Here is a 14024-nt window from a genome sequence, read left to right as displayed (position 1 = left end):
TGTGTGTGTGTGTGTGTGTGTGTGTGTGTGTGTGTGTGTGTGGGCGCGTGTGCGTGTGTGTGTGTGTGTGTGTGCGCGTGCATGTGTGTGCGTGTGTGTGCGTGCCTGATTGCGTGTGTGTGTGTGTGTGTGTGTGTGCCTGATTGCGTGCGTTTAATTCACTGTGAAGAAAATAAATGAATGACAATAATACATGAATACTAAATAGGCTGTGGCTCGTTAAAATAATATTCCTCTTTAGGGATAAGTATAATGTAATAGGAAAGCAACCGTCTGAATCCTCTCTCTTATAGTTGTCTGCCTTTCAGCATAATGTCATTTGGGAGCACATTCTGACCTGAGATCAGATTCATACGAGGTTTCCACTGGACACACACTGGTCTGATTAACCCATTCTGACCTGAGATCAGATTCTAAAAATGTCAGTCGTTCTTCGATTTTTCAAAAATAGCAGACCTACAAGCTCGTAGCGCGCCACTCGGTGGCGCGCTATGAGCTTGTAGATCTGCTATTTTTCAATAGCTAAAGCATAACATGATGCTAACACCAAAATGGGTTTCCGTTCAGAATGGGTTAATGGTTAGAGAGCCCACCTGGGAAACCAAACATCCCAGGTTCAATTCCTGTCTTCAGCGATGTGTCCCTCCCTGAGCAAGACCCCTAAAGCGTTATTCATATAGTCCAGCTCTGGGTGATGAGGTGACCACCGCTATCACCGAAAACTACAACGTGACATCACTGAGCGGAGGTGAATAGCAGACCACTCCCCAGCCCCTTCTCTCTGTTTTCACTCACCCAGACTCGCTCCCGCATGGCAATGTGATTGGTCCAGAAGCTGTTATGTTATGCTGGCTAGTGGTTATAGTATACTTTATGATAGTTGCAATGAGAGCTCAGCTCCTAAAACACCACGGAGCATAGCCGGGCAGCGCTGTCCTCGTGTGTGTGTGTGTGTGTGTGTGTGTGTGTGTGTGTGTGTGTGTGTGTGTGTGTGTGTGTGTGTGTGTGTGTGTGTGCAGCGACCAGCGGGGGAACGATAGAACAAACAAATAAAATAATGGAGACAGCGTCAGTGACATCAATACTAAACAGAACAGGAAATAAAAAAGAAAAGGACCAGAAAGGAATAGAGAATAGAGGCAGATATAGGCAGTAGAGAGAAAGCAGAGGGAAAACAATATGAACTAATTTGATTAGGAGATTTATGAGCCCGGTGTTGGGACTATGCAGCACCTTCATCCAAACCACCGTTCTGGTGAACTGAAAACTATGAGAAAACTATGAATAGGCCTTAACTGATACCTCACGTCACTGTGTATGTACTGTATGCACAGTGACAAATACTACAAAGGACTTCATATTTGATTAACTTCAGCATTTCTGGTGCTGAGAAAAATGATGGGTTAGTTCAAGTTTGTCTCTTTTTTTTATTTTAAATGTTTAAGTTTGGCTCAGCTTGTAGGTCGGCTATATCTTTCATCGGCTCCATATGTTCCTCAGTATCAGTGGTGTAAAGTAACTATGTACATCACTTACTCAAGTACTGTACTTGAGGTATTTGTACTCCACTACATCTCAGAGGCAAATATTGTACTTTTACTCCATTTCAATTATTTGAAATTTTGAGTTACTTAGTTACTTTGTAGATATTCATTATTATTACAAAATAACTTCAGACATACATTTCGGCCATTTGAAAATAGCCGAATAGCCAAATATTTGTATTCATTTGGAAAGGCACAATTATTCACGACGATGACTTTATACTTTTGGTACTTTAAGTACATTTCGATGCCAACACTTTTGTACTTTTACTCAAGCACATTTTGAATTCCCGACATTTACTTCTTAGGCCTCACTCACACCTTTCAATCTAGCATACAACATTGACGCATGCTAGATGTAAGCGAGACGTAAGTGTCATGGCCGCCCCAATGCATTTCCAATGGAAGTCACATGGTTTGATACAACATTTTGGACTACAAGCTGTTGTATGGCTTTCGGCTGTGTTTCGACTGCATTGAGGCATTAGGACTGTTTCAAAATCAATTCTATTTATTTACCTTTACCCCACATTGCAAAGAAGAGATTTTTTGTTAAAGTTACTCTTTGCAATAACGTCAATCAATTTAAATTTGTAATAACATATATTGCTCATAAAATGTTACAAATATTAAAAGTATCACACATTAAAAGCATACACAATCACATGAAGGAATAATGCACCACTCAACTCAACCAGAGCAGAACTCCCACCACAGGACTCTGGCAATCAATTAATACAGTTGCAAGTTGCAACCACTATATTAATGGGAAGTATTTCATACAATTTAAGTTAAAAAAATCTGAACTATCCCTTTTTTTTCCAATAATATCTTTATTGATTTTAACATTTTATGACAAAGACAAGACAGGAAAAACAAAACAAACAAACAAAAACAGACAGCTCAGCTCAGGCGCGTTGTGGAACAAAGGACACAATTATACACTTATACCAAAAGAAATAAAGTGCAAAAATAATATACAAATATGGACACATTTGCAGTTTGGTGCTTGAAAGTTTAGGTTAATAACTCCAGAGAAAATAAAATAAAATAAAAGATATGCATTATACATACATACATAACAATAATATCCATAACTACATAACAATAATATCCATAACTCTGAACTATCCCTTTAATCAGATGACTGCTTGCAGCCTTGCACTGAATGGAGTCCGTCAGCGCTGCGTAATCCGGACAGTCACTGCTGACAGCTAGTCTTAAACAGGCCTCCAAATGATCGTCCGTCAACGTGGAACGATATTTGGACTTAATTATCTTCATGTGGGAAAACGCTGATTCACATAAATATGTGGAGCCAAATAACGCTGTGAGCGAGGCTGCACAAGTCCTGATTTTTGGATACTTTTCCTCCACGAGTAAGTTCCAAAACTCTCCATCGCGGGCGCGCAACTTTAACTGTATGTCAGCCTGCAGCGCCATGATCTCATTCTCCAACGCAGAAGAGTTCATGTTAAAAAGTGTTAAATAGTGTCGCTATTTTCGAGGCAATGGAATCAACATCAGCTTCTGAATGGGAAGCACATGAATGTAGCGATGGGCTTGAGTAAGGCAAACGCAGTTGGACTTGCAATGTGACATCGTGAAAAAAATAATCTTCTTCCCACTCTGCATGGAAGTGATATGTTTTAGGCTTCTTTGCCGCATCTTGCTATATGAACAATGATGGATATAGATATCCTTTTAATTTGTTTGTTTGTTCCCCACACTTGAAAACAAGGCACTGCATTGTGGGGGTTTTTAAAGCCGCCGCCGCCTGCCCGAGGCGAGGATTGTTTTTGTTTTTTTTGTTCATGGCAGGGCCAAGCGGTCTACCTGCGCAGCGCTTGCGATCGACTGGTCGACCGCGATCGACGTAATGGGCACCCCTGATGTACAGTATCACACCCTTTGTATACAACAAGCATACATCAGTCTGTTGCGAAGGTGTGAGTGAGGCCTTAGTTCTACATTGCAGTATTGATACTTTTACTTAAAGGACCACTTCACCACTTTTCAACCTATCTTCATATAATAGGTCCTCACTAATAATCATGAAGAAATGGCGCAATTTCTTTCTACTCGGTCTGCGTCTCATAGGAGGGCTGTGGGCAGTTCAGAAACCGTCCTCCAGTGACATCATCGATGGGGAATACAAGCTAATAGAAACTGCAGGCTTTCTAGTCCTGAAAAGTTGCAATGCGAAAATGGAAGCCATCGTTCTCACGATAATGAAAATCTGTTTAAACAAAAATCTACCTAATGATGATGTCACTGGAGGACGGTTTCTAAACTGCCCTCCTATGAGACACAGACTCAGTAGAAAAGAATCGTGTCATTTTATCATGATTATTAGAGAGGACCTATTATATGAAGATAGGTTGAAAAGTGGTGAAGTGGTCCTTTAAGTAAAACAATGGATTACTCCCACTACTGCTCCAGTATTAATATGTTCCAGTCAGACGAGGACAAATCAAAATTCAACATGCAGCCCAATGTCCTTATTGAAACAATCGCCTCGACGGGTTAGAGAAAAGATGCATTATTTAAGGTCAGGACAGATCCCCCACTGTCAGAATATGGGGGGGTCTTTGTTGTTGGAAAACAAATGTTCACTGTAACAAATTCAGCTCCTGCGGATATAGCCACGTATAGCCCGAGGTTAGTGACGGTGTGTAATGGGAGAGGAGAACAGTTGGTTTCAGAACTGATGACATGCATTTATGGAAGCGGGCTCTGTTAGTGTCCCCCGCCCGCACCACAAGCAACCTGACGACCGGAGCTTCGTTCACAGTCTAGTCAAGAGCGGTAGAGTTATTAAACGCTACAATGTTATGCGTTTACGTTACATTTATTCGACACTTTGGAGTAATGTAAATTGAGGGTGCAGGAAATAGGGGTGCAGTGGCTCAATGTCTTTTTAACCCATTTTGGGCAGGAACCCCTTTTGGTGTTAGCATTATGTTATGCTTTAGCTATTGAAAAATAGCAGATCTACAAGCTCATAGCGCGCCACCGAGTGGCGTGCTACGAGCTTGTAGGTCTGCTATTTTTTTTTAATCGCAGAACGACTTGACATAGAAACATGGCTTTTTCAGAAAACTGTCAGGATGTAGAAGACATTTTTAGAATCTGATCTCAGGTCAAATGCATAATGTGATGGTCCTGGATGGGTTTATTTTATTTGGTTGGTTTGGTTTCTGGTGAATCCATGCCCAGTGAAAGTATTTTCTTTCAAAATGCCATCCATCATTTTAACCAATATTAAAGGGATATATTAATTATTAAAATCCATTAAAGAATCCCAAAAGATATATTAAAAATAAATGAAACAAGTCATTGAGAAAACAGGGCCTCCTCACGTATTATTAGGAGGGCAGTATGAGTCACCAGGATGGGTGTTTTTGATGAATCTATCATGGGTTACAATGGCAGCGGGGCAGATAAATTGAATATCAAATGCTGAAAGATTGTCTGGTGTGTTCACAAAAGCGTATAATGAAATGACCCCAAGTTCAGTCATTTCCAAAAAACTAATTTAAGGGTTTCATGACATTCATTTTCATTTATTTTCATTTTTCGTTTTTCGTTTAGGTTTTCAGGGAGGAGCAAACCATGCGTACTAATCAACTTTATTTGTATATAGCACATTTAAAGACGACTCATCGTACCAAAGTTGCTTCACAGGTCAGAGAAAACAATACAATACAGTGCAATTCAATACACCAGTGTAAAAATAAAGCAATAAAAACAATGCATATAGTTATGGTACAGAGAAGAAAAACATTAAGAGCAGTTTAACACATTTTGACCTGAGATCAGATTATAAAAATGTCTTCTACATCCTGACAGTTTTCTGAAAAAGCTATGTTTCAATGTCAGTCGTTCTTCGATTATTCAAAAATAGCAGACCTATACAAGCTCGTAGCGCACCACTCGGTGGCGCGCTTAGGGTGACCAGATCCCAACTAACCAGATGTGGGACAAAGAGTGTGTTTGTGTGGGACAATGTGAGACACATGCGGGGTTGTGTCGTGCGCGTGAATAATGTGTATACGAAAACAAATATAATAACATTTCTATTCTGCCCCTCACTATCTATGCTTTGCATCTGGTTGATTCAGTAGCACATAATAGGACTATGATGATAATAACTATAATAGAACTACTATGCAACTAAAATAAACTTAACAGAAATGCATTTAAATGAACTATTATTGAACAAACAGGACAATAGACCAACCAACCAACCAATACACCAACCAATACAACTGGACCAATTAACTAACCAACCAACCAATACACAATACACCAACCAAATGAACCAATACAACTGGACCAACCAACCAACCAAGGGGCTTTGATTTGATTGTGATTTGTGAAGTCATGAATTACAACCAATAAGGAACCAATAAATAAACGTTTACTTTATCAAAGTATCATCCTCCTAACAAAGCCAACTACTGCAAATTATTTTGAAATTATATAGGTAAAATAAATAAAAGATATAATAAATTAAACCAGAAATATAAATCAAAATTGGTCAGCATTGGAGGCAACTCATAATAAATTAAATTAAAAACACACTTCTCCACCATAGCAGCATAGCCAGGATATACACTTTTTAGGTGTTTATGTCCATTACAAGTCTGAACGTCTCTCAGTTAGTCAGTTGTTGTACTGTGTGGTAAACACTAGTTATTTCAGCTGCTGTTACTTTTTCTTCTTGTTTAGTTTTAGTACAAACGTGTCCATGCACCATGAAGCCTCCTTTTGATCAACGCGTTTCTTCACGTCGTTATTCACCTCCTCCGTGTGTCACTGAGAAACGACTCTAATTACAAATGTCACAGAAGACTCTTTCAATATGCCTTGCACTGTCTGCATGGCTTCTTCACCCACGGATAAATAGTTCCCCTGTGCTTGTTGTAACTGCACTTCATTTTCTTCCCCTTTCTCCTCGTTGTACTGTGTTTCGTGCGTTGTTTTGTTTTGTTCCGCCGGCAGGCAATTTATTTTTGCCAACGGCTGATTCGGTCTGGTTTATTAACCAGGCTACCGCAGCTCCGCTGTTCTCCCACAGACCCACAGCGCACATTTGAAAACTGGAGCCTGTCTATCATAATGCGGGACAACGTCTCAATTTGCGGGACGCATGAAAAGTAATTGAAATGCGGGACAATCCCGCACAAAGCGGGACATCTGGTCACCCTCGTGCGCTATGAGCTTGTAGATCTGCTATTTTTCAATAGCTAAAGCATAACATAATGCTAACACCAAAAGGGGTTAAAAGCAACAAACATATCCTATGCATTAAAGTGTGAGAGCATCAGGGGGACTGAAAGGCTTGTGAATATAGGAATGTTTTGAGTCTTGACTGAAGTTGACTTAAGTCTCAACGGAGGGGGCAGACCTGACAGCAAAAAGGGGAATGCTGTTCCATAATGTAGGAGCTGCCACAGCAAAGGCTCACTCGACCCTGAGCCTCTTCTTTGAGTTGTCTATCTGCTGACCTGTGGGTCCTAGTGGAGGGGGTATGATAGAAGGTCAGAGATGTAGGAGGGGGCCAGTCCGTTCAGTGCTTTGTATAGGTAAAAAAATTGTATTTTGTATTGAATTCTGAACCGGCAGCCAGTGGAGAGAGGCCAGGACAGGGGTGATATGTGAGAAGATTTGATTGAGGGTCTGCCATCGCGCAAATTACAGCTTTTCACCAGAGGTGAAACTTTTTTATTTTTTCAAAATGAGTTAATAGCACAGGCAGACTCTTCACATACTGGAGCATGTCTGAAATAAGTGTCAGAGCTGAAATCGACATGTAAATATGAAATAAATGCCCAAACATGTAGCTAGGTGTAATGTTAGAGACCACAGAAGTGAACCTTTCAAGCCTGTTTTCTCAACCCACTGTTTTCTGCAAGACATTACTCTATAAGCCATATCTCCAAAACGGGTGGGTCAAACTGAACAACCAATATGTCAATTTGAAGCTATGCTTTCATATGACATGAAAAAACTTCAATTCAATTCAAAGAATTCCAATGGCAGTCCCTCAGTCAAATTTAGATCACATATGATCTCCTCCTGGTGCCGGTCAAGAGTCTGGCAGCCGCGTTTTGCGCCAGTTGGAGAAGGGATAAGGATGACTGGCTAATTCCGGTGTAGTAATCTACAATCTAGACGGGATGACATGAGTGCATGAATGACTATTTCGAGGTTGTGTGTGTGGAAAGAAATGGTTTAATTTTGGCGATGGAGCGGAGATGGAAAAAACTGGATGTAGGACTTGTTGTCCATTGCGCCTCTAGTGGCTCCAATGAAGTTCGTACATCTTCGTACAGTATATACAATCTTTGCTATCACAAGAGTGTCTTCTATTGCATTTTACTGGCACTGGCTCTGTATGTGTATGGAACATAGACTGTAAAAAATATGGACAAAGCGTTCCCCGGGTCTAACATGAACGTAAAATGAAGCCTGTAATAATATGCTAATTCCTGATGTAAGTCGCCATCTTTTGGTACCAGCTGGCCATTGGCTGGCTCCGTTTTGTACCAGCTGGTCATTGGCTGCCCAGACAACGAGGCGGGTCTTCCCCCCTTCTTCTCCGTTGGTTTTTATTTTGACTCGAGTGGGAGGAGAAGACTCTTGAGTGGGAGGGGAATCCCGATCATAGACTGTAACGGTAGCCACGCCCCTCAGAACATACGCGACTTTATGGTCATTTTTTTAATTAATGGGACCATAATTTTCCAAAAAGAATATTATGACATTAGAAATGAGACTTTAAACTAGTGACTGGAAGAAGAAAGTATTCATGACCATGTTTATTAAGGTAATACAGTCTAGGTGAAGTTGGGCCAAAATACATGGGCCTCTATGGAGCTATGGGGCTTTTTGGGTCCAGTCCAGCGCCACAACAGGCCATTATATGAACTACCGATTTCAAATGAGGCTTCACGAAATATCTGGCTGACTGCCCCCCTGGTATGGAACCATCTGGTGGCTGGCATATATTCGGTTAAAATGATTTTCCAAACTTTTGAAAGATTTTCATCTGACATGCCCAATAGTGTCAGGGTTATAGTCATTAAAAAATGTTATTGTTGCTATGCAAGGAAAGTACATTATTCTAATCACTAATAACTCATGTCACTATTAGCGACATGAAGACCTTTGTCTACAAAACGCTTTATTGATTGACAGGCATAATAGTTGACTGAGTTACTGTTACATGTAGATTGACAGGATCTTGAATTTATTAATATGTTTAGCTAAAAGGGACAGATATCTAGACCCCCATACGGGACATACCAATGTCGTGACTCACGATGCCAGAATCTGTAAGTGAGAACGAATTCATATTCAAAACATGCAGTTTAGAATAATATTATCAAGGGCAAATAAGCAGTCACTGAGGCATGTTAATTCTGGTTATCAAACACAACTTCCCTTGGATGTCAAATTGAATCACATCTATGATCTAGGTATAATGGTGCCCTTTGTCTGAGGTGTTTTGATTGGAAGCTGAGGCAGAGTATCAAAGAGAAGCCGGGCTCCCTGGAGTGGGGGAACGGGTTCACTATCAGTGATGGATGGAGAAAAGTACTCAGGTTTTCACTTAAGTACAAGTATCAATACTCTGTTACAAGTAAAAGTCCAGAATTCAACATTTACTTGAGTAAAAGTACAAAAGTATTGTCTTCAAAATGTAATTAAAGTACAACACTTACAATGTAGTGCTCATTATGCATTTCAAAATTTCAAATGTATAAGAATCTTTTGAAAATGTTTTCGCATCGCGACGCATGCTGTGTGCCATTGTGTGCTATTTTCAAATGGCCGAAATGTGTATAGGGCTGAAGTGGTTAATATGTTTTTAATAACAATCAAAATGTAGTAACTAGTATGTAGTAACTAAAGTTGTCAAATAATCGTAGTGGAGTGAAAGTACAACATTTGTCTCTGAAATGTAGTGTAGTTCAAGTAAAAGTAAAAAAAAAAAAAAAAAAACATACTCAATTACTCATAAGTGAAGTACAAATACCTCAAAATTGTACTTACTGTAAGTACAGTACATGAGTAAATGTGCTTAGTTACTTTACACCACTGATCACTATCTGCTATACGTCTATGTGCTAGATTTTGGAGGAAGTTTGCAGCATCTCATCCAGGCTAAAAAAAGACTACACGCATTTCAATCAGTCCCATGAGTCACGGCTGACAGCCGGAGCACGCCACGACGCACCCCCTGAATGTCAGACTACGTGTTGATCACTCACACCACGAGACAGGGGGAAAGGAACACCGTGAGACAGGGGGAAAGGAACACCGTGCCGCCTCTGCTGCTTATGCTGGTTGTCTCCGTTTGATTAATTGTTTCTAACCAGCATTTCGGAGAGAAATTATTTTTCTTTTCTTTTTTTTTCTCCTGTGTGGTTAATTTTTTACCAGGTTCCTATTTTAGTCATTGATAGTGTGAAATGGTAAAGATTTAGTATGACATGGGTGATGTTTGACAGGCAAAAGTTTACCCATTTTGGGTGGAAACCCCTTTTGGTGTTGTGAAAAATAGCAGATCTACAAGCTTGTAGGTCTGCTATGTTTGAAAAATCGAGGAAAGACTGACACAGAAACATAGCTTTTTCAGAAAACTGTCAGGATGTAGAAGACATTTTTAGAATCTGATCTGAAGACGTTAAGATTATTTTTGGTGCTGTGGGCTTAAAAAAAGAAGAAGACGTACTCTCCATTACCATAAGTTCACTACAATCATTACAGCAAACCAACAATTCTTTTCACCGCTGGATCATGCTTTGATTAGGTACTCGACACAAACTGGCAATAAATGAAAGCTACGAGGGGGAAACCGAGCGGAAGTTGAGGGAAATCGAAGCAAACATTGGCAAGTGGAGTAGCATCTAATGGTCGTGTTAGGGTTTCGCTGCGCTGAGCGCCCAGGTTGTTATTTTATATTGTTTTGCTTTGGTCTGTTTGTCAGCATTAAGCTCCATTCAGCTCTGAATGACCAAAGTGAAAGCAGCCGGGCTTCCATTATGAAAAAGCTTTTATCCAATAAAGGCACACGCTCTCTGTCTCCAGATAATGACCCTGACCAATCAGAGTGCTCTGGCCCTTGAACCACATGGGCCTGTGCATGAAGCACGCCACAGTAACCACACCCATGTACACACAAGACCCATGTGCACATGCACACGCACGCATTCATACTGTGCACACAACACACATGCATGTGTCCAATACACACACACACACACGCACACACACACGCACACACACACGCACACACACGTGTGTCTGTACAGCAATTATAGTAGTCTTGCAGCATCCAAGTGCCAGTTTCCAATGTAAAAAATTAGAAATAGTCAAAAAGCCATTTTATATTTAGCAAGCATTTCTTTTTCTCATCATACGAAACTAAAAGTTTATGCATGTACACACACTGAGATAATACTGAGTATTCTGTGTGTGTGTGTGTGTGTGTGTGTGTGTGTGTGTGTGTGTGTGTGTGTGTGTGTGTAGTTGTGTACTGTATGTATACATGTGTGCTCTGAATCCCATCAAGTTGTGGATTCATTTACTGTGCTAAATGACAAAATAACACCAATGGGTTTGTGTGGCTAATGGCCGCGTGCGTGTGCACGTGTGTGGGTGCGTGTTTGTTACACTCATAATTTAACCCATTTTGGGCGGGAACCCCTTTTGGTGTTAGCATTATGTTATGCTTTAGCTATTGAAAAATAGCAGATCTACAAGCTCATAGCGCGCCACCGAGTGGCGCGCTACGAGCTTGTAGGTCTGCTATTTTTGAAAAATCAAAGAACGACTGACATAGAAACATAGCTTTTTCAGAAAACTGTCAGCATGTAGAAGACATTTTTAGAATCTGATCTCAGGTCAGAATGTCTTAAAAAATCCCTTCGCCCATATGTGTGTCCATTCCAGGTACCCAGTTCTGGTGTCTGCTGGATATTGTGCCCATTAAGAATGAGAAGGGCGAGGTGGTTCTCTTCCTGGTGTCCCACAAGGACATCACCGACAACAAGAAGAACCAGGACCCTGAGCAAGGCCACACAGGTCAGTAACCTCTCTCGACACAACTGTCTTCAACATCTGTCCTCCTATAACACATTAACCACAATACAATCCTCAGTGTGTTCCTTTAAAGCATGCTATTATGTAGCGTTCATGTGATATTATTCATATAATCATATTCATATATGACATCGTTGCTGTCGGGAGAAAACCACCTAACTCACAGTGTTGATCAAATTAAAAAGCGCTTCGGACAAAACCTCTTAACTACATTGGACCCTCAAACTGTCTGCTAAAACAGGTAACACCACCCCCCCTCCCTCTCTCATGCAAGTCATTGACAATATATATAAATAGCATATTTTGGAGTTAGATGGTTTCTTCCCAACAGCAGAGATATAATATTTACTCATGGCCCACAGTCCAGACACATGAGATGTGCTTGTATCAATGAACAATTGCACATTGACATTCAGGTGTGGCGCCACCGGCCAGGAGCAGAATAGTTACAAGGCTCTTCCCTGCTCTCCACATGGGAGAAGACATGATGAATCTCTCCTGTAAAAGCTACATCCGATAATAGAACTCAATACTGAAAAGAAGCTTATGCCACTGCAGAGTCAGAATCAGATTTATCGTCATATCACAGTTTTACAGGTAAAACAATTGCATAATTCCCTTTGATAAGGAGAACAAGCAGGAAAAAGAAAGAAAGTTTGAACGCTTTTGCCACAAAAAGTGCAGGTACAGGGTCTCTTAGCTTATTTGCAAGCTTTAAATTGCTACAAATTGTACAGCTAAAGGGTCGCTTGGCTTATTCCACAATGAAACATATTTACAGTACCTGAGATAAGATATAAGGTGCCTGAGCATAGCAGCTGCTGTGTACTGTGCATTACATTAAATACATTGTATTATTCAAGGTGCTAGGGCATGGGTTAAGGTGCAAGGGTTCAGTGTGTGTCAGCCGCATAGAGGGCTGACATTGGTATAATCCGTGAGTGAAATCTGTACAGAATCTGCGGGTGGAAACTGTACAGAATCTGTAAGGATGCCTTGCACTGTATGGATTTATGGGTGGCCAATCGTAAACACAGAAGGATACCTACGTGAAGAGTGTCATTCTTCCACAAATGTCTTGTGCTTTCTTGGATCTCCAGGGTACCTTTGTACACATAATGGTACAGTACATGGACAATAAACATACTAAAGAAAGATGCAGGGGTGGAAAGATGTATGGAGGGTCGTTCTGACTGGAGGACGACCTACAGTAGAAAGATATTGTAAGGAAAACGTTTACGAACATACGTACAACTTTGACATTTCACACAGATCACACAAAGGAGGATTAGGAGTTTGTTGTTTTGAAGAAGCACGCACCTGTTTGAATACTGGTAAATGAAATAACAGCAATGTTCTTCTTGCCGAGATGAGTTGACAGGAGGAGAAGCCATTGTCTTTCACCATTGTCTTGTCCTGTTATTCTGTATGAGTCCGTTTTGAGTCTCTGCACCTCTGGCACTGTGGCCCCTTTTCCACCGGTTGGTTCCTAATGGGAACCTGTTCAGTTCTTTTTGGTTTTTAGTCCATGAGCCAGAGCTCCAAAATTGAAACGTTAATTATTAATTGAGTGTGCAAAACCATACCTATATTAGATTGTTATCACCATGAAACTTCCCCAATTGAGTACTTACACGAAGACAATGATTTATTGTATTACAAATTTTACATTTTTAAATATGCAAATGAGGCATTATGTAGGAAAATATGCAAAATAATCGAAAATAGGATAAAGCTACTACTGTGGAAGGGTTATCATGTATTAATTTACTTGTATTGATCCTATAAACAATTTAATATAGGGTATAGTTTTCCCACCAATTTTGGAGCTCTGGCTCATGGACTAAAAACCAAAAAGAACTGAACCGGTTCCATTGGGAACCAACCGGTGGAAAAGGGGTCATATGAGGCACAGTGAGGCAGGTGAGTGGAGGACACAGACAGACCGCTTGGAACACGTTTGAGAGAGAGAGAGAGAGAGAGGAGAGGAGAGAGAGAGAGAGAGAGAGCGAGAGCGAGAGCGAGAGCGAGAGCGAGAGCGAGAGAGAGAGAGAGAGAGAGAGAGAGAGCGAGAGCGAGAGCGAGAGCGAGAGCGAGAGAGAGAGAGAGAGAGAGAGAGAGAGAGAGAGAGAGAGAAGAACAGGGAGGAGAGAGAGAGAGAGAGAGAGAGGGTAAGAACAGGGAGGTCGGCCCAAGCGCACAGGACTCAAGGTGGGCACACGCAAGAGAAGGTAACAAGATGAAAACCCACTAGGAAAGATAACACGATTAAAAAATGATAATCTAGATTAAATTGTAATTCTTTGACTCACAAGACCCAGTTCTGGTGTCTGCTGGATATCGTGCCCATTAAGAATGAGAAGG

At 40.8% G+C, this 14024-nt stretch overlaps 1 protein-coding gene across 1 annotated transcript in view; it reads left to right on the top strand.

The window, feature by feature from the left end:
• The window catches only part of kcnh3 (potassium voltage-gated channel, subfamily H (eag-related), member 3), a gene marked incomplete at its 3' end in the record, with an annotated part of 163300 nt that overhangs the window by 90352 nt on the left and 58924 nt on the right, over window positions 1-14024 (top strand). Inside the window, exon 3 of the mRNA XM_083776787.1 lies at window positions 11511-11642. Coding sequence (XP_083632913.1) covers window positions 11511-11642 — 132 coding nt within the window. The remainder of the gene's footprint in view (window positions 1-11510; window positions 11643-14024) is intronic.

This window comes from Protomyctophum parallelum (genome assembly GCF_964188405.1).
Source record: "Protomyctophum parallelum genome assembly, chromosome: 11".
NCBI classification, from domain to species: domain Eukaryota; kingdom Metazoa; phylum Chordata; class Actinopteri; order Myctophiformes; family Myctophidae; genus Protomyctophum; species Protomyctophum parallelum.
The sequence above is the reverse complement of the archived record's forward strand: the minus strand, read 5'-3'. Positions and strand labels throughout refer to the sequence as shown.